The sequence below is a fragment of the Halichoeres trimaculatus genome, unplaced genomic scaffold, assembly GCF_033239565.1.
Source record: "Halichoeres trimaculatus isolate MK-OKI-2021-1 unplaced genomic scaffold, fHalTri1.1 fHalTri1_scaffold_14, whole genome shotgun sequence".
In the NCBI taxonomy this organism is placed as follows: Eukaryota; Metazoa; Chordata; class Actinopteri; order Labriformes; family Labridae; genus Halichoeres; species Halichoeres trimaculatus.
Genome location: NW_027437192.1, coordinates 10,286,006 through 10,313,892, shown reverse-complemented (window position 1 = coordinate 10,313,892; position 27,887 = coordinate 10,286,006). Strand labels below are relative to the sequence as shown.

Here is a 27,887-nt window from a genome sequence, read left to right as displayed (position 1 = left end):
AGCGAGGCTTTAAGTCACGTTTAATGATGAGACAGCTGCCGTTCTTGTGAAATTTTTCGGGGAAAAAAAGTAATTATTATTTTTATTACCCGACTCTACTCAGATTCTCCCATAATCCCTCACAGTCTCTACTGTGCAGCCATTGGCTGCACAACTGCTGCCAATGGCTGCACCTGTGACGGGGGTATTTTGGCTTCAAAACTGTACAATGGTAAATAGCGGAGCCACGCTCTCCACTCTATATACAGTCTATGGGTTGAGTGGCTGAGATGATTTTGCATCTTATAATGTCATGTTACATTTCAAATTGAGCAATGAAAAAGATTTTAAAGTAGAGCTATTGTTCGCAACAAAAATAAACCAAATGAAAACAACAGGTATTTTTATTGGTTTTGAATTACAATAGCAACATGTCAGAAAAGAGAGAGTTTTTGGGCTTTTCACCTATATATTAGCACTATAGGTGAAAAGCTAGTATTATAACATTCCCTAATGTTGGGTTAGGTACCTTCTGAGGGGTCAGGACAGACATTAAATGGGTACCAAGCAGTGACACTAGCTTTCAGACATCTATTGGCTAGCAGCGGTATTTCACTGTAGCATGAATGCTAATGTCTGGTCCTAGCATTAGAGGTTATCAAAAACATTGATCAAACTTGAAATATTGGCTCCAGATTTTTTACTATCCATCATGATTAGAGTTGTTTGTAAATGCAGGAGTCTCTTAATTATTAGTAATTTGTTAATAACTTTAAAAGTGACTTTAATCCAAACACAGCCGTGAGATGTTAGCTTGTTGACTGCTACATGAATGAGGACAGGTTTAAATAACTTTTTGAAAGTTGTATATGAGGATTAGAAGTAAAAGCATGTGGTCTGATCAACAGAGTGAGACATAAAAAACTCACTGGAGTGACTGAATTAAGAGCAACTTAAGGGGTAGCTGGAGTCAGGCGGCTGAGCAGCCGATAGCTGAATTGTAAAAAAGTTAATGATTTTGCTAAAGGGGGCGTACTGTAATAATATTGACTTAAGAACATAAAAATTCATTATAAGGAGGAGGAGCTGGCAGGAAAAAACACCACCTTGTGAGGTTTTTCTACTCCTTCCTGAGGGTAGTCGATAACCATTTACCTCCACTGAACAGATTAACTCAGATTCCGTTAACTTCTCTATAAAAACACACGCTGCCACCCTTAAAACCCCGGGCCTTTACACCTTATGAGGGGCTATTTTGCTCGCTTGGCTGCAGCTCCTCCCCCGTCGGCGGCCCCTTCAGTCGGGACATGATGGACGACTCAATCTCAGCCCAGAACAGCCACAATCAACCAATTAGAGCATGATAGATAAATCCTGCTTCTGCCGGAGCACAGTGCAAGCTCAGGGTTTAATAGGTGGGTTTAATAGGTGTAGTGGCAGGAACAGGCCAAGCCAGGCTGTATTGACCTTGTGATTGGTCGAGATGTGTCCTGTGCCTGACAGGAAACACCGCATGATAGGTGGGAGATGTGTTTCCTGCTTGCTCTCACACACTCCAGGTTTGGAGTGGATGGAAGTCAATAAAAAGAGGGCTGGTGAGAGTGTGTGAGGCGATTCAATCTGTCAAGATATCGCTGCATGTGTGTGTGTGTGTGTGTGCTGGATCAGATCTGCAGTGAGGAGGAGGAGGGAGGGTCGACAGGATGAATAAACCATGTCTCTCGTTATCTCGGGGGCTGCCACTGCAACGCCATTTACATATGTCACCACATCTCCTCTTCACCCACCACTCTCCTGTCCTCTCACACTCTTCTTCTTCTTCTTTTTTTTTTACAGTAAAGTCACTCAGGATTAAGTGTTTCACCCCTGCTAACACACACTGACAATCTTACACACACCCTCAAAAACACACACACTCTGAGTCACAGGCTTTCGCTGTGTCACCTTCCTCTTTAGTGTGGCGTGACATCATGTCAGCGGGGTTATGCCTGGGTGGTGTCGTTTGAATCCACGACGACACACCTTGACATATGGAGATGCGTTTCTTACTGTGTGTGTGTGTGTGTGTGAGAGATAACAAACAGACCAGATATCAAGGTAGCTAACATCACACAGACTGCAGATAACGTGTGTGTGTGTGTGTGTGTGTGTGTTGTGGTGCTTGTGTGTAAAAGTCAAATTCAGAAGAAAGATCTGCGAGGTTTTACTGTAAGTAGGATTGTCGCAGTGACGAGGATATTGCTTCGAGGCTTTGCAGACGCGGTGAAAGAGGAAATTAAATGCGTGATGGGATACTCGGTGTGAGACGAGGCGGGGAGAAGGAGACATTTGTAAGCACAGCGTGAAGCTTGCGCTAAGCCCAGGTGTTATCCCGGCATCTATAAACAACTTGTTTAAACGGAATAATGAGGAAGGAGGGAGGATGGATGAAGAGTTTTCACACTCAGAACTTTATTTTTTAAAATATTGAGTTGTTGTTGTTGTTAAAGTGACAGGAGGGGGTCACAGGAACGAATGATGCTCCTGAACCTGGAGTGGCTCTCAGCCTGAATCTGTCACTTTTTGAAGTTTATAAAGTTCAGGTGCTTTTCCACTGCAGGAACTTTACCAGGGACTTTTCAACCTCAGCAACTAGGCTCTTAATTAAGTTCAGGGGTAATTATCTAATGTGTTTCTGGCTTTTAAAAAGGCATAAACCGGGTTTTCTACTTACACTTGTGGCCTTTCATGTGTAGATTACAGAATAGATAACAAATCCAGCTGTTGTGCAACAAAGTACATTTATAATCAGCACAGGATGAAATGGCTTTTCTTTGTCTTCTGTGATGTCATCTTTGCTTAATGGCTTTCGTCATTGTCTAAGTGACCTCTACTGGTCTCCCTGTGTATTACAATGACTTTTTTTTCCCATGGCCAGATTTGCTTAATCTCCAAGGGACTTTGAGCCTTGGTGGAAATGCAGAACACAGAACACAGAAACTATTTAGTTCCTCAAAAAGAAGTTTCATGTACTAAAAGTTCTTGGTACTTTTGGTCTGAATGCAACTTAACTTCCAATAATAGCACAACAAATACCAGCCTTTACACGCACACAAAATTCTCTTCTTATCTTTGTATAGGACTATTTTTCACTCTTTTTAAAGTTGTTTTCAGCATCACGCCAAAGACACCACAGAGAGCGACCAAAGCCTGAAGTAAAGATTGCAGAGAGTCCTCTGTGACACTGCAGCCCTCTGAGAGAGAGATTGATGATGGGGGAGGAGAAGACAGGACAACAGAGAGGCCAAAAGTACATGTGGCTGTGTGTTTTGGTGTTAGTGTGTGTGTGTGTTAAGTCCTCACCTCCAGTGTGGTCAGCACGATCTTTTCCACAGAGGAGAAGTAGGCCTCCCAGAGGAACTGAGTCTGCTGTCTGAGGGAGAGGATCTTATCCTGGTGGATGGAGCGCACGGTGGTGGGAATCTGTGAAGCGACAAACAGCAGTCAGTCAGCTCTCTGTGTTTATCTGGGACAGGATGATTAAAATTAGTCCCTGAGATACACTTAGGAAAAGATAATCAACTGATAGTGCACATTGAAGTGTGGAGGCCTCATGAACCTTCAGCTTGAAATTGTTTATTGCATATTTTTGGATTGGATTGGAATTGGTAACTCATTCTGTGTCACTGAAGTCAAGTATAAGTCTTAAGTACTCCTAAGAGGAAGCTCAAAGTCAGTGAGAAAAGCTTGAGTCAAATGTCAAGTTTTTGTAAATCCCGTTGGATGACATGTCTCCACAAAAGTGAAGCCAAAACAGCCCCTGTAAGGCCTGGCTCACACTACAGGATTTTAAAAATCCTAAAAGATTCTGCAATCAGGTTGTATCACACACATATAGAGTATCTTCACAGATCATCTTCTCTAAAATCTTAAGCACACGCTTACTACAAGATTTGAAAATAACGACCAGCACACACTTCAGGATTTCACCAAGATTATTTGACCAGAGAGGGCCACACACCACACATGCTAAGTTGTTTCGTTTTTAGCGCACTGGTGGGACATATGGAGAGAGCAGCAGAGCCTTCTATCCATTACTAAAGGGACAGACATGAAACTTTTGCTGAATCAATCAGTAATGGCGTGATCTCACACTAGTTGCTGATGAAACAACGGTTCACTTTTAAAATGAAAGGAGATGATGTGATTATGTGTTATTCTTAAAGGCACTATTTAACTGGCTTGAGTAAGCCAATTATTTGCAGTAAGAAATGTACAAAGAGACAAAATGTATCTGGACGAAGTTGTGGTTAGAGGACAACATAAGCTGTCTGCCGGTTGTTGTCTGTTATTTGGTCCCTTGTAAGGGGCTCTCTCTGATTGGCTGTTGTCATCCTCAGTGAGATTCATTCCATTAAATATCAAATGTGTGAGAATGATCAGGGTGGCTCCAATGAGTCTGTGCGACGAACGTGTGGCTTATGATCAATCCTGGATCAGGTTTCTCTGACAATTGTTGGGAGGGCTGAATCGGGGTTATATCGTCCTGAGAATTCTGTAGTGTGAGCCAGGCTTTGGGTACCAACATCTTTCATTGGCAGCATCATAAGGATCCAGAGTCTTGGCATAAAGGCTAAAAGACTTTCTGTATTGATGGAATTGTCCCTTCCACTACCCAAACACATATCCCACCTGTTTACATAGGATGAAGGCTTTATGACCTCGTCAGTAGGTGGCGGTTCAATGTTTTTTTCAGTTAATGGTATAAACCAGGGGTTCCCAAACTTTACAATGCCAAGGCCCCCCAAACAGCATTTGCTTCTGGTCACGGATCCCCTTTGGAAACCAACCGACTATGCTTCAAAATATGTAAAGAAATGTCAACTTTAAGAAAGTTTTTAGTTATTTTTTATCACTTCTCAAAAACTATTACATTTTTTTAGAACAGGAAATTATAAACAAACAAAAGCCAAGGTAGGATACTCCTTTCTTACACGTAGTTAGTATTTAGCCAGGGGAAGAGCCTCAAAGAGTTTAGCTCTTTAGATAGCTCAAAAATAGGCGCAAACCGCCAGGTTGATGACATCATCAAGCCAAAGTTGCAGCTGTCACATGAGGTGTGATTGGGTTCAATTGGAAGCTTGAGAATCTGAGGATGACGGCACTTTACATGATATATGTTTGGGACGAATTGTTATTAAAAAGAAATTAGATTCTATTTTTTTCCCTTGCTTCCCCCTAGTGCCTCCTGGTGGCCCACACTTTGAAAACCACTGGTATAAACCATCAGATAGTCAGCTGTAAGTCTTTGAGGTCTCCTATTGCTGATAAAAGATTAAAAGCGTTAGCAAAATCCATCTTAACACCACCTTCCATGTTATTTCTGAAGCTTTTAACAACATCATGTGTCAAACCACTAAAACCTCACCATGACAACCAAGCAGCTCCATCTACAGACGAAGGCCAGAGGAAAACAGGTGGTTGTGGTTGGAAACAGAACAAGCAAGAAACAACAAGTATTTGGAAACCTTGTGTCAAGAATGTTTTCCTCAGAAATAAAGAAATGAACCTTCAAACCTGAGCTTTTTTCACTTTGGACTGAAGCCAGGGGCCACTTTCACAGAAATATAATTGGCTGGTTGGAAGTGTTGGCCTGCTCTTTATTGACTTATTGAAAGCCAAAATGCAAAGCCCACCTTTTTCCCAGGCAAACCTTTTTAACTGAGAGCCATGTTTTCACAACACACAAATTCCTCACGTTTTTCAGATCAAGTGAAACAAGATGAAAGATTTGCTGGCATGTTTTGAAAATTTAAGAAATCCCCAAATCAGTATTTAATTGCCCCAAAATGGACAAATCCAGATGGCCAAGTGCCACAATTGTATTTTCATCTCTATCTGAAGCTGTATATGAGATAAAGCTGGGCAAATACAACAGTTAATCTTCATGAAACTGGCCGGAGAGGGAAGTCAGAATAAGATTATAATGTCTTTTTATTTAATGAATAATAATGTATTTGGTTTTATAATCTTTTTCCTTTGATCTTTAAAAGGAATGCATTAATGTTACTAACAACATATGAAGTACAGCTCAGCCTGTGCTGTTGTAAAATACATGAGGACACAGGTAGATCAAGGATGAGCCGAGGCTCTTTAGTGCTGCAGACAGTGAGCTCTTTCATTATATAACTCAATGTCAAACAATATTATTACACACTTCATTCAAATTAAGATTTAATGGGCATATAATTACTTTTCCCCCCATGAAGTTCAAGCAATTTTCAGCTAAATCCATTCCCTCGTTCTGTTTATTTGCTCCCTCGTATAACAATGTGAGGCTTTGAGTGACATTTTCAAGCAGTCAAGGACTCGGTACACTGCTTGAATTTCGTTAAGCTGACAACCACTCCAGTGGAGAACAAAACAAAGCAGGATCCTGGATAATATCAGTGAACTTAGAGAGTGTGTGCTTGGGATTCTGACAGTAAGAGAAAGGTTTTGGTTTCAGGTGTGGGGGGTTTGAAGTTGTTTGTTTTTCCTTTTTTTTTTAGTGCAGTTTCCAGGTGACACACAGAGCGTGCAGGTTCCCGTTGAGTTCTCGAGTTGTTACCTGAAGCAGGAGCCTCTCGTCGCCGATGACTGCGGCTGTGTTCCAGTCGATAATCTCAGAGAACGGCAGCTCCCAGCCGTTACTCAGCATCACCGGCACACACGCAGCCTGAAACGAACACACACAGGAAAGCTTGAGCACATTCCTTTACAAACACAATCACAGCAACAGCTAAACGCTGCTTTGCTTCTTAAGATCCCGATAATCAAAGCTGTAATCTGCCTCTCTTTTCATTAAACATCACAGTCACTTGGATGTAATAAAATTGATTAATCTGTTTTTTTGCAGCAACCAAGTGCCCAAATTTCCCATTTGGCAAAAAATGGATTTTCTTTCATTTTCAAGTGTCTTTGTTGTAATATCATAGGAAAAATTTGTTTAGGCTTGCAACAGCCAAGTAGGGATCAGAAGACAAATACATGCAGAACAAGAGCTACAGCTGCTGGAACTGAGTTTTTACTGTTGTCTTAATAGACACCAGCATTCTCAGCCACAGGCTTGATGCTGTTTTTAGAGCAGATATTTCTATTTAAGCTAAAAGTTAGAGTTACACAGCTGCCCAAAACTGCTTAATAACAGATTTATCCATCATTTTAAGTCCTAATTGAATTAAAAACTCTGGCTGTTGGATTTCATCTGTTACATTCTACATGCATGTTAAGCTGCTTAAGTTGATTTTTTTTGCCACTTGGAGGCAGCAGAACAGGCTACAGGCCTACAATCATTCTAACTAGTTGATATTATCAAAGAGGAAGTATCATGCTTCCCAATATTTTAGACATGGCTATAAAGTAACAATTACGGATGCTGATACTGAGCCTGTACAGATTTTTAAACCGCTACATATTCATGTCGTAGAAATCCCAGAATTTTTCTGTAAAACGCTAAAAAAAATAAGTTCATGAAAGCAACAGCATGAGATCTTCACAGAAGCTCCACAAGACTTGCTGAAATGACAGTTATGGCATATGGATCTCCAAACTGGTTTATAATATGTTGGAGGGTGGGCCTCAAACACCAAGGCCTGCCCATTGTGCGGCTCCTAACAAGCCACAATAACATAACCTAAACTAAATGATGGCACTGCCTTATGACACTGCTTGGCATTACATTAACAACTAGAAAAGCACTCAGGGAGCACAGACCTCCGCCAAGCATATTGTTATTGTCATGCACATCTTTAGTCCTACTTGAATGTTATACTTCCTTTCAGCAGACTGTCTGCTACAATTTGGTGTTAGTTGCAGGTTTGTACAATAATTTGTTACCGAACAGTGTTGAAAACTATGATGACCAAGTACATATTTCATATTCCAGATCTTAGTATCCAGAACATCACCAGGATCTGGATCGTACTTTTACATCCGTCAGAAATTATGGTGACCTTGTCTTGTATTGTTTTGCAAAGCAATCCGACCATTTATCGTGGAGTTATATACACATATGATGAAAACGTGCCTATCTCACAATGATAAAGAACCAATTAAAAAAACCCCAGGATCCAGATCACCTCTACAATTTAATCGCTTCTTCCTTATCCCATTTTGAACTTTTCCTGAAAATTTGATCAAGATCCATTCGCTTCTTTTTGAGTTATGTTGTTCTCAAACAAACTCTCCCAAAAACATAATATCCTTTTCGGAGGTAAAAACAAGACAATTGCACTTTTTAGACTCCCAATTTTTTTTTAGGTTCTTTTAAATATGAAACCAAAGAAGCATAATTTCTCTTCTTTCTGCATCATGTACTTATTTATAGATTAAAATAGGTTTTTTTTTTTCCTCTTTCAAACCCCATAGTAGCTTTACACGATAACGGCCTTAAAAAAATAAAAAAAAAGCAGAAAAAAAAACAAAAAGAAAGAAGAAAAGGGCTTAGTTGTGTCACCAGGTGCTGCAGTCTGTGAGAGGTCCACATTTTTTTAAACCTTTATCACTTTACATGCAGTAAATTGACCTAACGGTTGCTTAAAAAAGAAAGAAAGTGGGGCTTTAAAGTAGAAAACCTGACACATAAGTCATCATCATCATCTGTACATAAATACAAGTCAATGTGATGATAGCTAAGAAACTTAAGATCAAACACGCGCCCAAAACAACTCAGCTCTGTGATCAGATAACAGAAATAAGCTTGAACTTACAATCTAGATAAGCAGGCGGCTTATACTCCCAGATAGGGAGGAATTCAGTAAAATGATGACTGATATGAAAATGAGGCAAACAGCAGTCGTTTGTTGGAGGGAGGATCACAAAGAGTGAGATATTTTGAAGTAAAAATAGAAGTTAAAAGTAGGCAACCAAGCAGCAGCCTGGATTTATACACACCAGAAAACAGTTTTCCATTCTGCTGTGACACAAGAGCTCTGATATATACAAAACAAAGCTCTTAAAACATGATTAATTGTTCTGTCTGCGGTTCTGTCTGTGTTTAGTTAATTTTTAAAAGTGCTTGAACGGTTTCTAAGCTTTTGCAATCAAAGACAACAGTCCGTCATAATGAGTCGTTTTCACTTCACCTTGAAAGCCAACATGCTCACTTTGATGCCCGTTTTCTCTTATAAAAAGTGCACCTGTTGACACTTTAATATTTAAAGCAACGACTTAAGTTTGAAAGTCAATAAGTCGAAAAAAGACGAGAAAGGCAGAATAAAATAAGATCAAACAGCAGAAGAAAGTGGATAAATAGATGTTTAAAAAAAGATGAAAAGAGGGGAGGTAGAGGAGCTGAATGTGACCTTTGGCAGAGGAGTGGCAGAGGGATGGAGGGATGAGAGGAGAGGTAGAGGGAACAGCTGCTGTGTGTGCTTCACTGTGCATGTGTGTGTGTGTGTGTATGTGTGTGTGTCCGTGGCGGGAGTTTGATGTAATGACGGCCCTGTCACTCCTGGGTCGTAAAGGTGTCAGCTAAACCAGAGCTGGCCTGCAGGCTCTGCTGCTGTCTCCTCCACACACACACACACACATACACACACACACGTATGTATGTGACCTCTATGAGAAACTCTCTCACATGCAAAGACTGAACCCTGTGAATCCTCTCCTTACGTCTTCCTCTACACGAGTCGATGAGCGCGTGAGTGGAGAAGTGAAGAAGGTGGAGGAAACAGCAGAGGGCATATCTGCCTCCAGAGTGAAGAGCATTGTCATGTGTGTGTGGCAGCTGATTGTCAGATAAGCACACTTATGTGGGAGCACTCTGTGGATGGGGGTTTGCGGTAAGGAGAGGTAAAGGACAGTGCAGCAGTAATGCAGAAGAGTGCAGTGCAGTTATAGAAAAGGATGAATGGGAGGGGAAAAAAAAGAAGTGAAGTGAGAGTGAATCTGAAGTGGAGGTAAATGCAGATACAGTGTTAGAAAATTACTGCGGATGGGTGGACTACACTTCAGGCTGTGTTGCAGTGCAATATGTGTGTGACTTCTAACCCCCTTATCTACACTGAATCCTGAACACTTTCAGAACATTTCAGCCAGTCTGCTCCTGACATCATGCAGGGTTACACTGCAAAGTAGTGGGGGGCATACCAAGATATATTGATATTAACTCATTTGAGGATCAATAACTGATTATATTATATTGTAATATATGTTATCATAAATTGTAATACAAAAGTATTAATTAAAATATGTGAAATAAAAACACGTGTCTAGGTTGACCTAGTCCATCCATATCATGTGACCAGAAGTGTGCTACTCAAATTAGCTGTCTTTAGCCTGTTAGCAACAGTTCAGTCTGTGGCCGGAACCAGAGCATGGCTGAGAAAACTACAGCAAAGTGTAGTGCATGTAGTTAACACGAGCAACTGTTATATATTTTACTTTGACATTTCTACTTATTAAGTTTTTATATTCTTCTTTATTTGTGTTTTATTTTGATATCTTAATCATTATGTGTGTTGATCATAATCTATGTGTTTCTAAATTTATTTCATTGTTGTTGTTTTTATTTAAAAAATGGCCACCAAAGGTTATGCACACTCAAGCTATTAAATGAACTTTATTTTTCATGAGTTGCCTTATTAGCATAACATTATAATAAAAAACAAATAAAAAACAAAACAAAACAAATGTTATATTTAAAAAAAATAACTTATAGTATCTGTATACAATAAATATGCCCAAAAAAAGTCAACTGTGCCATATCAAATCATAAAAATGTGACATCACCCAGCACGATAGCGCTACACTACTTTTTGTTTTTTTTTAACAAGCAATTCAACCATCATTTGGGTGTTTTAGCACATTGAAATAAGACATTTTCCTGTCTAACATGTCAGGTGAATGTGACTTACATGAAGTCTAATGAGACAATGTTTACCTTAAATATTACATAAATATTTTTAGATTTCAGTTGTTGCAGTGTACCTGTCAGACACCCTCAGAGAGAGATATTTTCCTGGTTGGATGGGAAACAGGGGTCTGATAAAGCCAGGTAAAATCAGAGTGTTAAATCGACAACATAGGGTGTATGTTAAAACAACAGCAAGAGCAATGACTATCCTTGGCAATTTCTGCTGTCAACTTGCCCTGAATTGTTTTTGAAATTTGACAAAGAGGCTGGCAGGAAAAAAAAAAATTCAAAAAATGTCAGGTTGAAAAAGCTGGCTATTGGCATTCACACATTTAGCCTGTACTGAAAATTTAAGGACATTATAAGAGTGAAGTATTTACATGAAAAGTGCTTTAGATTCTTGTTGCAAACTGAAATCAATGAATTTGAAGTAAAAAAAAAGTTGTACCTTTTAATCTATTCTCTATAATGATCTTACATAAAATGTCATCTACATTGCACTTTCACCAAGTTAAAACAAATGAAAAGTGAGAACTGTCTTGAATGGTATAAATTAACAAATAATTCTTTTCACTGTTACATATCGCAGCTAGAAATGCAGTTGACTCCTTCAGATTGATACATTTGTAATAATAAATCCAAGAAACATCAACATCTGCCTTTCAAGGCTTAAGAAAATTTATTATTCTACAAGGCAAACATCACTATTTGAGCTTTATGAACATAAAATGGAGGTTTTTATTTCACAAAGCTCTTCAATTGACCTTTTGTTGAGGTACACAGGAAATCATTGCTTAGAAATAAAATTATTACAGATGTTAGCTTAAAATTATGGTTTATGTCCAACCACAATCAATAACTTTCTACCCGATTATCTTTCTCTGGTGGCTTTGATCATCCCATGCTGCAATTTTGTTAATTTGGTCGACAATTTAATCATTCAACTGCAAAATTAGTACCTGTGGTACCTGTAAACAGTTCAGAGGCAGGAAGAAAGTATTTTCTCAGTGAAGGTCTGGTTTGTTTATATTAATTACACTACTGGTGTGAGCATTAAAGTGGCAATGATTTAGTGATCCTGAAATGCTAGAGGTTGCACCATGAAAACAAATGCTAAGTGGGAGGTTGAAAGCTGGAAAGGATTCCTTTATTCTTCACAGCATTATGGCTGCAAGGCATGAATTTACAGCATATGCAGCACTTGCTTTTTAATGGAGCCCGGGTGTTTGTGAGTATGCGTGTGTGTGTGTGTGTGTGTGTGTTGCTTGTTTACCTGCAGAGCCTCGAGGAAGCGAAAGGAGCCCAGTCGTCTGCCGCGGGGCACCAAACAGAAGGTGGAGTTGTGGAGCATCTCCTTGTAGTCGTACCTGCAGAGACACAACAAACACACACATGTGAGTTCATTGGCACAAACAGGGACATGTTATTTACAGCAACGTGCTCAGAGTGCCTTTGAATGTTATCACAGAAAAACATAAAGGACATCCATCAATGTTAGTTGCTATTTATAACTTGCACTGGATATTAAAGGCTGTTACAGATTTGAAGGCAACACATATAGAAAGCTTTTTTTTTTTATCTGTTTTCACGAAGACAAAAAACATTTAGATTTTTTTTAATGTCTTTTTTAAAACTTTAGAATCAGAACCTAGATATTAAAAACTTGGCTAATATTTAAATTTGTCAAGGGACTACTGAAGTCTAATTATTTTTGTACTAAATACAACTTTTTAACTGTGTTTAAAAGTAATTTCAAGGTGCCTTAGTTCCTTGTCACACAAAGTCTTGTGTTTCTAATACTTAAACAATACAAATCAACATTAAAGCTCCTGTGAGGAGTTTTTGTCTGTTTATTAAACAGACTGGGGTGCATACTGGTGAGTCTTTGTGAGCTAAAGAAGTAAACAAAACCTTAAGTATAAATGTAAAATGACTCTGGAAAAAAATTCTTGTGTGTGATATTTTTGATTGTTTGACTGGTCATATTTGATTATTTTATATATTTTTTATACTTAACAGGAGCTTTAATTTCACATTGCTCAACTCCAAACAGACTGAAAAACACTTCTATGAAGCCTTTGCACACCAACAGCGACGCTAATAAATGGCATGAAACTGCAAAAAAAATTGGAGGTGTCATATTCAGGCTTTGCAGCTATTCTCCTCCAAACGATGTCTCTGTAATCTGTTGTCTTTGTAGTTTTTTGATGTCTTTTGTCAAGAAGAATTGGGTGCTGGGACAAGAACCCAATCAATGTTGAATGTTTTGAAATGTGACTTGTCAACAACGAGTGTTTTGATTGGTTGGACGTGTACTCGGCGGTCAGAAAAAATAAAAGCTGCAGTTTTGCTTAGCCAAGAAAATGCTGGTATAAAGGCTTGCAATGAAAAACAGTTTCGAAAAAAAATAAAAAAAAATAACATGCAAATTATTTAGGTGAAAAATTTGCCTCTGGTGTGCAAAGGGATTTAATTGTCTTTAGTTAATCCTTGCTGAAAAGACCAATTTTAAAATGTAATTTCCATTAATTTTTTTTTTTTAGAATATTGAAAGCAGGCATATTCATCAGCTTTGGTTACCTGCTGGCCAAAATTTGAAGAATGATTTAGATGTTACACAATTATGGTGGTTACAGTACAAGGAAGTTGATGTGGGGTATGTAACAAGACCTGTTGAACTGGTTGCAAACAAGACGTCATATAAGTCATTAAATATTAAACGCTATGAGCAGGAAACCGAAAGTAAACAAACCTCAAGCATCAGTTGTCTGTACTTATTTAGGGAAGTGGTTTTAGCTTCATGGTCTCTGTCCTGTAAACAGCCTTTAACTTCTTGTTACTAATAGAAATGATACAAAAGACGAGATAATCTCTCCAAATGTGACGTATTGTTTCCATTTCTTTCCTCTGAACAGCCTCTCCACGCCCCTTTGCACACCTCCTCTCCTCGTCTCCCACCTCTCTCAACTCCTCTATCACAAAAACTATGCTTTGATGCTCTCCCCCTCCCTTTCCTTTCTCTCCCTTCCTGGTCCCTCTATCCTTTACCTCCTCCTCCTCCTCCGGCCTCCCCCCTATCTCTCCACTGAGGTGTGTCTTATTGCTCTCCAAACAGGGTGATCAACCCTGCCAGGGGTAATGAGCTGAGAGTGACACCTGCTTCCACCACACAGCTGGGCATGAGTGAGTATGTCAGCACCAGTCTGTGTGTTTCCTTTTGAATGGATGCTGTTTTTGTGTTTGGACAGTTTGTAAAGCTGACATCTGTGTATGTGTGTGTATATGGTGAATGTTACATTGATAAAAGGAGGATAATTTCTGAATAATGTCTCGAACAACCCTTCATAAGCCTCATCATTTATATTACACATACTTTGTCAAGTCAGTGAACACCTCAGTCTCACTTTTTCTACATTTTTCTCTTCTTTTTTATTCTCATCATATTTTCACAAATTCAGACACAGTAATGTCGCCTTTCTAGGTTTTTTTTTGTCAGCTCACATTTTTTTCTCTTGCCAATTTTCACCTACAAATAATGGACTTATTCAACACACATTTTGTCTCCTTGGAGCCAAAACTCAGTGTCAGTGCTTTAAAAACTTCTTTTCATGATTCAATTTATTCTGAAATCTCTTCATAATTAATTTCCTATTTCGCATATTTTTTTCAAGAAGGCTAATTCCACCAGTGACACTTCTTTTTGGTGTGTGAAAAATAAAATATGGAAATAATGAGCCCTGAGGGTTACTCAGGTCTGAGGTTAAGAGACTGCTGCGGCAGAAAATCATTCCTCACATAGCTGTAGTCTTTAGAAGGTGAAGGTTACAGGACACACACACACACACACATACTCAGGCACGCTGCACACACTCCACTCTATCGATGATCCTGAGGATGTACTGTAGCTTGTACACAAGTGTGACAGTGATTGCTGATGCTGCCTTCTGCAAGAGCCTGTGAATATGGACTGAGCTGACAGGGCAAAGCTGGAAGCCGAGCACTCCACACTACACACAAACACACAAACCCACAAACACACACTTGATGGTGATTGCTGATGTAGCCGCTGGGATGCCGCCTTGTCTCTTCCTTAGCCGAGCTCTAATGAAGTGCGGGAACATGGCAGCCTGTGATAAAAATCCCGCCCTCATTCACACCTACATGCACAGCGTTCTGTGCGGCGCATATCACAATTATCCCGCACGTACACACACACATATACGTGCAGACACACACCGTCAGACTCGCAAACACATACGGGACCTGAACAAGCGACAGCTGCACGCCCTCACATTGACGTTCCGTCACCTGTCGATGGAGACGAAGAAGCTATCTTGGCCCATATTTCCGCACCAGCTGTCTGCCTGGACGCTGTCTGGTTGTGCGCGTGTTTGTGTGCGTGTGCATAACAGCCAACAAAACAGGCTGGCATCTGATGGCAGTGAATATCAATGTGTGGATTTAACACACAACAGCCCTGTGAAATGTTTGATGGAACCTACGCGCCATGTGTGTGTCAGATCTGTCTCCTGTGCTTTTAATACATTCTGTTTAGTTCAAGTTGACCTACACTGTCAAATAAGAAACTTTTATACTTTGATTTTAACGTTTTCAGCAAAAGACCGTCTCCTGTACAAACCTGTGTGATTCACCTGCTGTGCATTTTAACCTCATTACCACACTCTTCCGAAAAGACATCATTCTCTTTTTATGAAGCTGTTAAAACTGCTTCCAGATTCGAGTGAGGTGAGGAGGTCGCAGGGGGAGGCCCACATGGAACCCCTCCTCCCCCCTGCCGTGTACACCCACCTCCAACCTGTTCTGCCTCTCCTGCAACCTCATGCTGCTTTTCAGTTCACGCGGAGTTCGAAGGCCACAGCTCATTCTCCACCTCCCCTTTCCCCTCCATTTGCTGTTTTTTTGTCTAACAGCACCACTCCGCTATTTCTTTACCGTGACCTTGAGCTGATTGCGGGAAACCGTGGTCGAGCTGCGAGGCCTGCAGGCTGTGATTGAGTGTGTGTTTGTGCTTTTCACACACCTGCAATTGTGTGCGCATCTCCATCGAAAAATATGTGCATGTGCGAAACGGATAACACAATGAAAGCTGGGTGAGAAGAAAACAGAGCGATTGTGTGACAAATGTGAGTGGATTCTCTACTGGAAGAGCTCACATGTGTCAAATTTGGAGGGAAAACAGAGAAAAACAAAGTCAGGGAGCAGAAAACAAGGAGCAGTGGAAGTATTTTGTGTGTCTTTTCTTTACTTTAGGAGATATGAGCAGTTAGAAACACCTGCTGGATTAGTTGGTTACTGTTGCTATGCCTGATGAGCTTCAGATGCTAGATACTAATATGATGTTCAAGATAATTATGGCGCATTTCTAACACTTCAAATACTTGCTAACTTCAGTTATGATGGTCTTCATTCATATACAGATGACTACAGTAATATCTGCACTGCAACTGATTTACCGTATTTTATTGTAACATCTCCAGTAGCTTACTGGTAAAGGTAATTTTTTAGTATTTTACTGTTAACAGCAAAGGATTTCAGGGTAAAAACACAGTAATGAAACCAAAAATGAAGATACAGCAATGACACAGTGAAATTTAAAGAAACCTTTTTACAGTGTGACTTGAACCCTAAGATGTAGCCAGCAGATGTCATTAGCCTTTGCTAGCATGCTAACTACATCTAATTTTATTCAGCGTTTGCTTCAAGCTAACTTGTTGTTGGTTACTGCATTATCTTTTTAAATCAAACCATGTCAAATGAGTCAAACTTAATTTTTAGCTTATAAATGATGTTATGCTAAAGGGCTTAGGCTAAAGATAGCATCTTCCAAAAAGTTAGCTTCCTTATCTGTCTCTCGTAAATAAGGACAAATATGCTTGTGTATATTAGAAGCCTTGCTTTTATTATGTTTAAGAAACTGCCATTAAATACAAATAAAACAAAAGATTAGCATGAGAGTTTTAATATTATAATAATCATTTTACAAGGCTTACAAATCAAAATGGGGCAGATGGAGAGAAGTTTTTGGCTATATTAGCTAGCATGTTTTGCTAGGGTATCTTGAATGGAGACATTTACAGACCCAGGGAAAAAATATTCTTTTGTAGTTTCACCTTTAACCAAACATTTTAAGTTAACTAAAGTTATCTTTCATCACAAGCAATGTAGTGCTAGCAGCGTACTATTAAGCATGCTAACATTTTTAGCTCAGAAGCAGAGCAGCCAACAAATACTTTTTACATAACTAAGAGTGAGATAAAATTTCACTCAGAAATTTTTAAGCTAAGTACCTCAAATTTGTTAGCTATCTAGCATAACACTCAACTGAATGTAATTTGTAACACTAGATGAAATTCCTTAAGGTGTGTATTTGGCTGGCAGCCACCTGGTGCCATGTGGGCACCAAGCAGGCGCCTGAACGTGGAGCTTCAGGGTGATGAAAACATAAAACCACAAGCAGGCAGAGTATTTCAGGGAGTAGAGAAAAGGAGATCCAATTTACTGCTTATTGAGACTGTTGTTACATTAGCCTCCTGGACCTCTCCGCCTCTAATTTCTTTGTCTTCCAAAGTGGGTTTACTGTACATGTGTGCTGGTAAAATTGGTGTCCGGAGGTCTGGTGATTACAGTAAAACGAATCAGGGTGTTGAGTTGTGGTGTGGTCAGATTTGTGTGTGAGCTTCAGAGAAAAACCCTAGACTAACACCAATCAATTTATCAATCTGAAATAATCAGAATGTCTCTTCTCACATTGTGTCTTTAACATAACAAACCTTTAAGGTGTGTCGATAAAAGTTGTTCATCATTAGGGATGTCATGCCACAGATGTGCTCATTTGTCTGGTAAATAACTCCCAAACAGACTAATGACAGATTCCAGCAGTAATTAAACAGGAGCTGTGTACTCCTCATAAACACAAGTGTCTAAGTTGAAGCATATTGTTGTGTTTGTTCCCGTGGGAGTGCGACAGATGTGCAGGCTAAGTGAGTTTGTGGGTAAAAGGGGGACATCTCTGCCTCCTGACTAACTGAGATAGAATGTGTTTGATGAGAAGGGAGATGTGTGTGTGGGTTATTTGGGGCTGAATCCACATATGTTTCTGTGTATTTTCTGTGTGCGTGTTTGAGGGTGATAATGTGTGCACACATGCGTTTAGTGACAGATATGAGCTTGAGAGGAGAAATCAGTAGCCTGTGACTGGAATGTGGAGTGTTTGTGTCCATTTGTGCTCCCCTAACTTTCACTTCTATTCCTCTCCGCAGCGATGTGAGAAAAGCTTGCGTCAGCATCTGTATGTGAGCAGCCAGATGTGTCCTCATCCATTTTTTACCCCTCGATCTTACTCCTCCTCTTCTGCTGCCGCATCGCCTGCTGTACACTCTGAAACTAATTCATTAGCTTAATTATCGCTCATTAGCCAGCTTATGCTAGTTCCAATTAGCATTCTAGCATGGAGGGACCCAGAGGTCTGCCTGACCAAACAAACAGGCTTTTTGTGGTCAAACCCATGACGACCCAGAGGTCTGTCCACACGCGAGGCGAATGTGATTACACACACTTACAGCACTGTTAGTCTCCTTTGCCCTGCCCTGAGGCTGAAATCAACACACACACTGTTGCTCTGTCCATGTAAAGTAAGTGGTGTCATGGCAGCTGGTTTGTCCATGCAAGTAAAATGTGTGAAACTATTTGACAGCAGAACAGCCAGCACCATGGGTCAAAAGATACCAACGCCACTGACAAGATGTTTAAACACATTGTAAATATCCACTATGAAGAAAAATGACAAACCATTATAACAGAGAAAAAAAACATAAGCAGCAACCTCAAGGGCTTGAAAGTTAACCAGTTCAAAAGCACCCCCAAAACTGCAGTTCCTCAAATAGCCACTTGAGGCTGGCTCCAAAAGTAAGTTATCCTCTTGAAAACTTTTTATAAAAAACACAGCATTAAACAGCAGAAATAATCAGCTTGTAGCCTGGTATACACATTTTTCCCGACTCATTAGCTTGTTTTTTGAAATACTACAACATAAGTGATAGGTCATAATCTATTGGAGATGTGGTATCTTAAATTAGAAAGGGGTCTTCCTTGGCTACTATCTATTTTGGCAACTATTTGCTTTTCTTTATGTTTTCCCTTGTCTTTAGTGAGAGAAAAGGACAGCAGATAGACTACAAAATGGAAAACTAAGAGAGGGGAATCATATATCACAAACAGCCATAGGTCACGTTCAGATTAGGCAAGTCAACTGATTTGAATGAAGTTTCTACATCCTCACAAACCACCTGGCTACTTTGAGTATTTGTTCCTGCTCTCTTGGTTACTCATTGTCTTATCCAAATACAGCCTCTTCAAAAAAACAATCATTGAATAAATAAATAGATAAATAAATAAAATGGTTAAGGCCATGCTGTTTGAAAATGGTAATCCAAAAAAACAAGGTTAACCAAAAATTCTGTGTATGCTAGGCTCTGCGCATACAAAGCTACATAAAAAGAAGTGAACTTAAACACAAGCTGCTATCTTAGAACCAGACGTAATCACAAAGAGTAGAAAACACACCTCAGCATAAAACCTAGAATAGAAAATCCTTCGGTAAGCCAACTCATAATGTAAAATGATCAGTCAAACATTTAATCAATAAAGCAAACACACCCAGATGTACCTCATCCTGTAACACGATTAGCGGTGTTATGCAGATGACACTGCATTATAAGTGGACAGCTGTTGTCACAGGTGTGGAAACAAACAGAACAAACAGGGGACTGAACTGGGATCTGCCTGCCCAGACCACATTAAAAACTAAATATTTGACATCATCTTCTAGAGTGGAGTTAAGTGGCCCCGCACACGCCAGCTTCATCAATGAAAGTGTGAAACAATTAGCAACAACAATTGACAAGCTCTTTGAGTGTCACCAAAAACCACAGAGATCCTCGGGGGGATGGCGCCTTGAAAAGTGTTGATGGAAGAACCACTGACAGTCTGTGAAGTTGTGAGTCTGATGGTGAGCATGCAGAAACACAAGTGGTACGTGTGGTTATTTGCATAATGAGTGGAGAAAGCCAAACACGAGTGTTGACCCGAGACACTTCAGAGAAGTTCCCCAACACCAGGTATGTGGTATTAGAAGTCCTACGTGACTGGATTTTGACTGAACACGGGTTTATCTGAGTGTAAGATCTGAACAAGGACTTAATATGACAGGTCTTTCTGCCCCGTCAAGAACAATTTCTTGGGGGGAAGAGCTGAGTGAGAGGTTCTCAAAAATATCTCTGTTACTCTTTCTCCTGCTTTCTCTCACTCTTCCCCCGTTACATCAAACCCTTCTAAAAAGCTTCCTAATATATCTATCAATTATGATAAAGCATTTAGCAGCTGTGATGAAGAAAAACTTTCTTTCTACAGGCCATAGCCTTGCCTTGTGTGTTTAAAACCAATCATATACATGTCATACTGGTTTACTGGAGAGAAGAGCTAGCAGCACCAGCCTTTGGTTCTCCTTTCAGTCTAGAGTTAAAGTGCATCTTCTAGTTCCATATCACTTGCAGCAAGTGTTTAGTAGCCAGTTTTACCAGACACAGCCTGGATACATGTTTATCTCTATTTCCTAGACCACAATATTTCCAAACTGACCCTCGCAATTTAATATTCCATCTGTAATCTGTGCTTGTTTACATCCTGGTAGTACAGCATTATAAAATAATGGTGGTCTTCATTTACTGACGTTACAGCCTTGGATAGTTGACCTGATGAATGCTGACCTGCACATACGTTCCTAAATTAGACACTGACATTGGCTGGTTATAGGTATTAATTCAAAATACCAAAGCAGCCAAAGCGTACAGAAAAGCAACATAATTGGTAGGGACTGACATCACATACTTGTTGGTAATAGGCATTTAACTTGTTGATCCAGTGTCAAAGAGCTCTAATGTTGGTACACCACGGAAAGTTCTTGAAAACACTCTTATATCAGTGTTTGCTATGTTTTCTCCAGCCATTCCTCATTTACTCTGTTAATGCGTCCAAAAACTGTGGGAGTCTGAATTTGTCACCATATCTATCAATAACAACATCATATCTCTTTTTTTAAAATCAAACCTATACAGAAAAATAAACTCTTGTATATAATTTAGCACAAGATCCTACAATAATGACAAACCAAAATTTGTATTTCAATTTTAGAGTATGACCCTTGTTCCATTTCCATCAATATCACTGAACACTTATGGTGTCCAATTTGATATACCATATATGGTTAAACAACCTTTGTCTGACATGTTTTGTGACTATCTATACTACATGCAACGATTCTATGTAAACAACTGAATGAATAGCATGTACCAAGGAATACGAAAACAATACTGTGTTGATGTTTGACACTATTCTTCTTTAATGGTTATTTTTGCTGGTTTTTCATGCCCTTATTGTGAAAAGACAGGACAGTGGTTAGAGCAGAAAACATGGTGAGGCTAGGAGAGTGACATGCAGGAAAGGGGCAAACCCAGGCTGACCACTCCAAGGCTAGCCTCATCGGGCATACGTGCTAATCACTAGTCTATATCTGCGTCCCAAACATTTTTTTTTTTTTTAGCAGAAACTGAGCTGATGCTCTCTACTGTAGGTTGGCACCAGCAGTAAATACAATCTTTCTCTCAACAGGAAGAAGAGACCTTTAGTAGAACAAGATTCATTGGTTGAAACCAACCAATAAGAGACCATGGAGTGACCAATCAAACAAGACAGATGCTTTTTAGTGCAATGCTAATAATAACGGCGGAAACATGAGTTCAGAATCATAGATAACCTGATGTAGCCTTTTAAAATGCTGACGTGCAGCCTTTGCAGCTGATGTTTATAACTTCTCCCTGAGCTGGTAATAAATGGACCGTCAGCTCGTCGTGTTTTGCCTGTAAAGTCCCACAAACTCGATGTAGCAGCTTGAATTGAAAAAGAAACCAGGTTTCAGGAGTTTCTGGGATGTCACGCTTTTACGCCTGGCTGTACTGGATCCATATTACTATTCAAATGAGATCCTGGCAGTAAGTATAGCTGCAGGTGGTGGGTGTGAGCCACATAAGCCTATATAAGAAAAAAACCATGTCCACACACACTCATAAAGATACGGCTCATATACATGCAGAATCACACTCGCACAAACTTCTGAATCAGTTCAAGTCAGCAGCTTGCTCAGCCCTTCCAGCTACACATCCACCCCCATCCCACACACACACACTCACACACACACTCACACTACCCCATGTGTAAGCCTGAATATTTTACAAATACCCCGATAACAAGAAGTCTTCCTGCCGCGATACTAATTCACTATGACGGCTTTATCCTTGCAATCTTTTCAATTTGTCCTCTCGGATTTTTTCCACTGCCAACAGATGGAGGCAATTTTTCAGATACATTTAGTGTCTGTGCTGTAGTGAGAGTCCCCAAATGCACACACACACACAAATACCCACACACACACTTAAGTCTCCAGAGGGTGGAAGAGAGGTCAATTTCAAACTAGGTGACACCTATTCCACACACGTACCCAGGAATATTTCAGAGATTTGTTTTCACAGGCAGGTAGGTGGCTGCAACAATCACACACAGAACCTCCCCCACACACACACACACACACACTCTCACACACACTCTTCATCAGTGATTGGCGCCTGGCTGTGTGATCTTGCAGATGAGGGGTCCAGACTCGGTGGATGTTCGCTGGAGACCAGCTGTGCCTCGCTCTGCACTTCCAGATGGCCCTCGGGGGCGCCACACTCTGTGTGTGTGTGTGTGTGTGTGTGTGTGTGTGTGTGAGTGCATGTGTATGTGTGTGTGATCTCTACATGTGTGTGCTCATATGTGTGAGACAGTTTCAGATTTAGACATGTCAGCACATGCTCTGCGGCGGCCTCTTTTTGAACACTGACACATTTTGTCATCAGAGCCACTGAAACGCTGGAGCGCAGAGGGGGCTGGAGTTACCCCTCACTGAGATGTCTTTTCATCCCACACACATGCACGCACACACACGCACACATAGAGGAAAAGAGGGCGAGAAAAAGAGAGGAATGTTTAAATTCGTCCATCCACATTATACGCCTGCTGCAGGCTCTTTCATGACAAATCACTCCCTAAAATCTTGCAGAATCGAAGCACCACACACACACATTCAGACACTCTCACTACTGCACCCCTTGTAAATATGCATACACTGCAAACCCACCAACCCTCTTATTTCCAAAGCACCACAAACCATTACCAGGGTCCCATCTGCCGGCACACACCAGTACAGCTCTCCTCCAATAGGTGAGAAGAAACTTAATCAGGCTTAATTTTGTGTCTGTAAACACAAGCTAATGTATTCAGTCCGAAGACTTCTCTAAATCAGAATAGAAACCCGTCCTGGAGCCACCTGAGTCCCACAAATCAACAACAGGAATCAGAGGATGCTGAAAGCTGAGCACTGTAGCAGTGCCTGGATTTGGATGAGAGATACAGTGTCACTGTAAACATTTTCTGTTTCAATCAGGGTTTCAGAAAAAGAGGCTTCTTTACACAAAACTTAGCTTTGTTGGATCATCTCTGAGTTTATTTTTCAAAGTTTAGAGATGCCAAGGTCAAGAAGATTCAGAGTTGATGCAACATTTTCAACTCACTTAAAAAAATTACATCAAAGTAACTGACTGTTAGTAAACATCTCATGTGAAGTACATCTATTAGCAGAAATACATACTTATGAAAGCAGAGAATTAAAGACATAAACCAGAGATTATTCTCCTGCTACAGTATATAAAAAAAGCTACATCTCTCTTCTCTATATCTTCTATTACTTCTAGCTTGATAAAGGCAACATGTTACGTTAATGAGGTACCTTAACATCAATTTTCTTATCATAATATAGTTTTACACTATGTATTAGTGGAAATATCCTGTAAGTGTTGAAGAACAGCCAATAGAAACAGAAACTCATGCATAGGTAATATGTAAGGTGTGAATAAGTCCTGGTTTATGTCATTAATAGTCTGCTTTCATAAGTATGTATTTTTGCTAATAGATGTACTCTATATGCCCACAGGAGAAAAAAGAAATGTTTACTAACACAGTCAGTTACTTTGATGTAATTCTTTGGGGGTGAGTGGAAAACGTTGCATCATCTCTGAATCTTCTCAACCTTGGCATGTCTAAACTTTGAAAAGTAAACTCAGAAAGATCCAACAAAGCTGAGGTTTGTGTAAATAAGTCTCCTTTTCTGAATTCCTAAATTTCCCCTCGGGGATAAATAAAGTATTTTCTATTCTTTTCTACTCCAAAGTACTGTGAGTGGTTATAGGAATCAGAATCCTGACAGGGTGAGCAAGACCGCCACACTTTCCCCACTTTCCCCATCACAGATGGATCATTTCAGATATATTTCTTCTCCAAATTGTTTAAAAACAACATCTAAAGTATCCTCTATATTACTTTCATTTCTGGAGCACATGAAAACATTTTTGTCACAGTGTCAACAGGCAGAGGTGAAACGTGCCAGACTCCGCTCTGCAGACTGATTTTGTATGCAGGCTCTCTATTGACACTCATGTTACAATGCCCACATGTTTATAGCGAGATAAATGGTTAAATGAACTATTGCGTAACACTTTCTGTAACTAACTCAAACTACTTTTTCCATTCACACCAAATTCATACCTCATATACTGATGATAGAGGCTTCCCATTGGTATTCCCTTCACACACTAACAGCAGAGCCACTATAAGGGCAGTTCAAGGTCAAGTGTCATGCCCATGTGGCAGCAAGGCTAAGAGTCGATCACCATTGCCAGAAATGGGTTCGGTCTGCATAACACATTCCTTGCGTCTTGCATGCAGTATGGCAGGGCTCTTTATTTATAACTCATTTATCATGATGAAATCAAGGTTACACATTTTGCAGAGCAAAGATAATGGTCGTAACCGTAATCGCTCACCTCTTTAGCTGTTAGCTACGAGGTAGCTCCACCTCTTTATCTCTCAAAAAGTTCGACCCAAAGCTATTCCTGAGTCAGCAGTTCCAATATGTCAATGACTGGGCTTCAAAACTCAGCTTTGGAAACTAATGTGTGATGTCACTGAAACTAACAAGCATGAACCTGAATTTAAATGAACATAAGACAATCAGATCTCAACACCTGAGTGTGAGACATCAGTAACAGTGGGATCAAACTCTAATGAAGACATAAGCATGTCGTAAGTCTGACTGTATTACTGCAATTTGACAAACACACCCATGAACTACGGCATAAAAATGAAGTTTTCTTTAACGGACCTGAGTGTAGATGTTTTGGTCCAGTGGTTTGGATGTCAACCAATTAATATGCAGTTACAATGTGCCAAAAGTGATTTTCTGTCCAGTAAACACAGCAAACCTTCAGGATTTGGAATCTAAACAGCATTATCTGGACCCTAGCCCCAAAGATTATGTGACTTTTTGGTTTTAAAGCCAACTTAAATAATAGGCAGGCTGTCAAAGTTGTCGTACCAACAGTTTCAGCTCCAAACCTGAGTATAGTCTTTATCAGAAAACACAATTAACAGGAGTACGTGTCTCTGTTTTTAAAACTTGTCTCTCACAATCAGATAACTCAGAGGGTATTTATAGAAAGCAACAGCCAGCAGCACCACGTGACATCCACCGACTTGAACACAGCAGCTCAAAATAAGGAAGCGCTCATCTTTTCTGAATTCTCCGAGGGGGAAAATGTATTGTTTACAAGCGTGTTGTTGTTGTTGTTACCAGCTCAGCTCCAAAAAATGTGTGTATGTGCAACGGGTTTTCTTTTTTTTCTCTTATAGCATTATCATAAAAACAAAAACAGTCTTAGGCTAAGCTTCCTCTTTTATTTTGAAACACTGTCGTAAGAGTATTTTTGTTATCATCTTTGTTCATTCAAAAAGGATCCTCCAGCTCTCTCTCTCACACACACACACACACACACATCATTTGAGAGTGAATTTGACATCAGCATCAAACAGAGAGTGTGTCAGCACCACATGACACTGGAGAGCAGCATGATGTCGGAGACAGTCAGTGATCCCAGGCTCCGTGTGTGTGTGAGTGTGTGTGTGTGTGTGTGAGTGTGTGTGTGAGACAGAGAGTAGGTACAGCTGTCAATCACAGGCAGAGAGGGAAGCAAAGCGATACACTACCCCGTGGGTTCATCAGTGCCATGTGTCAGTCACACCCTCAGCTCACATTGATTGTCTGTCGGCACCCATCTGAGAGTGTGTGCGCGTGTGTGAAAATGACGACGAAGCAAAGAACGTTTGCTCTTGAGAGAAATATCACGGGGAGTTGGATACAAAGGACAAGAAACATAATGAGCAAGACTGAAAAGGGGAAAGAAACGTCCACCATGATGCAATTATGATTCAATTTAGATTCCTGCATTAATTATGCAAACACATTCGGGAGTCATGTCAAATATTGATAGGCTCTTCAACTTCTCCAACTGGATTCATTAAGGAGCCCAAACTTAACCCGGACTCTCTCATTAATCATGGATGGATGTCAGCTGGAGGTCCAAATTCAAATTCAGACGACACTCCTGAGCCTCCGATCCAGCACAGGCAACGCAGCATTGCTCTGTGTGTGTGTGTGTCTGTGTGTCTTTGTATATGTGTGTTCTTATTTCTCTGCTTCATCTGTGTGTGTGGTGACATGTAGCTGTCGTCAGTGCTAACCCCAGACTCATCACGTCTGGGCGTGTGCAAGAAGCAATGTGAGTAGCACCTACAGCTGCAGCTTTAATGACATGAAAATATTTGGAGGAAAATAAAGAATGAAATATCAATAGGGGTCAAAAAATACTAAAAACAACAACAAAGAAGAACTTATCTGGCTGCTCTTTGAGTTTGCACAGTCATACAAAACTTTAAAAGATGAATGTAAAACATAGCGTGATTGTACGATTGTTAGCTTTTAGCTAAAGGTATTGCTGTACAAAGTTGCCAACATGGCAGTAAACATTAGAGACTGTTGTATTTACCTTTTTCCTTCCAATCTCGATTGATTGAAGTCAAGATAACTTAAAACCACACTCAATGCTGTTTGCTATTTCTATCTGAAATCCTTTTGGAGATGATGAGAATCTAATTTACACAGATGTCTTCAACCCTTGCCGCTCTGGCCATACAGCTCTGATTTAGAAAACTAATGTGTGCATCACAATATGATACATAAGGGAAACATCAAATTAATACTGACCAGATGATCAGTGGTTGTGGATACTAGATTAAACATTCTGCATCAAAGCAGCTTTGCAGAATCCATGATGGTGAAAGCCCATGGTGCTTAGCATGCAAGAGGAAATCGCTGACTGTTAGAAACAATGGATGACACAGCAGCTCCAGAAAAGTAAAGCCAAAACATCTGTCAACAGATGAGACACTGATCAAATAGAATTAAAAACTAAGTTCAAATCTTTATTATATTTAAAGTTATCTTTTCAATTATTTATTTTCAAAGCTGTTAATTCATTTATTTGTTGTTTTTTTTTGCAGCGTCTAATGACTTTATTCCTAGATTGTAGGACAATAGATAAATCAGGGAACAGGTTGGATCCAATCCTGGGCCACCACTTGAGAGGCTAGCTACATGGAGTGGGCTAACCTCAAATGGTGCACAAGCTAACAGCTAAGCCACACTGGCACCCATGATTTACATTTTGGGGCATTTTTTTGCCTTTACTGGATAGGGCAACAAAAAAAGAAATGGGGAATCTGGGGAATAGAGAGAAAGGGAAGATATGCTGGGGCCGGGAACCACAGCCTCTGTATAAGAGCCATGCACTTAAACTGCTAGCAAACAGCACCCCAGTTGGCTCTAACTTGGCTGATTTATTTCCATGCATGACATTTTTTTTGAGGAGATTAGTGTAGCTCATATATTTCATGCTATGGCAAGGGGTAAAACACTTTTATTGGCAGCTCTGTTGACGGATGTGGCTCCTTGGGCATTGTACGCAGTAAA

The 27,887-nt window shown here is 40.0% G+C and overlaps 1 protein-coding gene across 1 annotated transcript in view; it reads right to left on the bottom strand.

Annotated features, from left to right (window-relative positions):
• Positions 1-27,887, bottom strand: part of ext1b (exostosin glycosyltransferase 1b) — a 155,020-nt gene that overhangs the window by 37,244 nt on the left and 89,889 nt on the right. The window contains exons 2-4 of the mRNA XM_074686417.1: positions 12,129-12,222; positions 6,569-6,676; positions 3,322-3,441 (exon numbers count right to left, since the gene is read on the bottom strand). Coding sequence (XP_074542518.1) covers positions 3,322-3,441; positions 6,569-6,676; positions 12,129-12,222 — 322 coding nt within the window. The remainder of the gene's footprint in view (positions 1-3,321; positions 3,442-6,568; positions 6,677-12,128; positions 12,223-27,887) is intronic.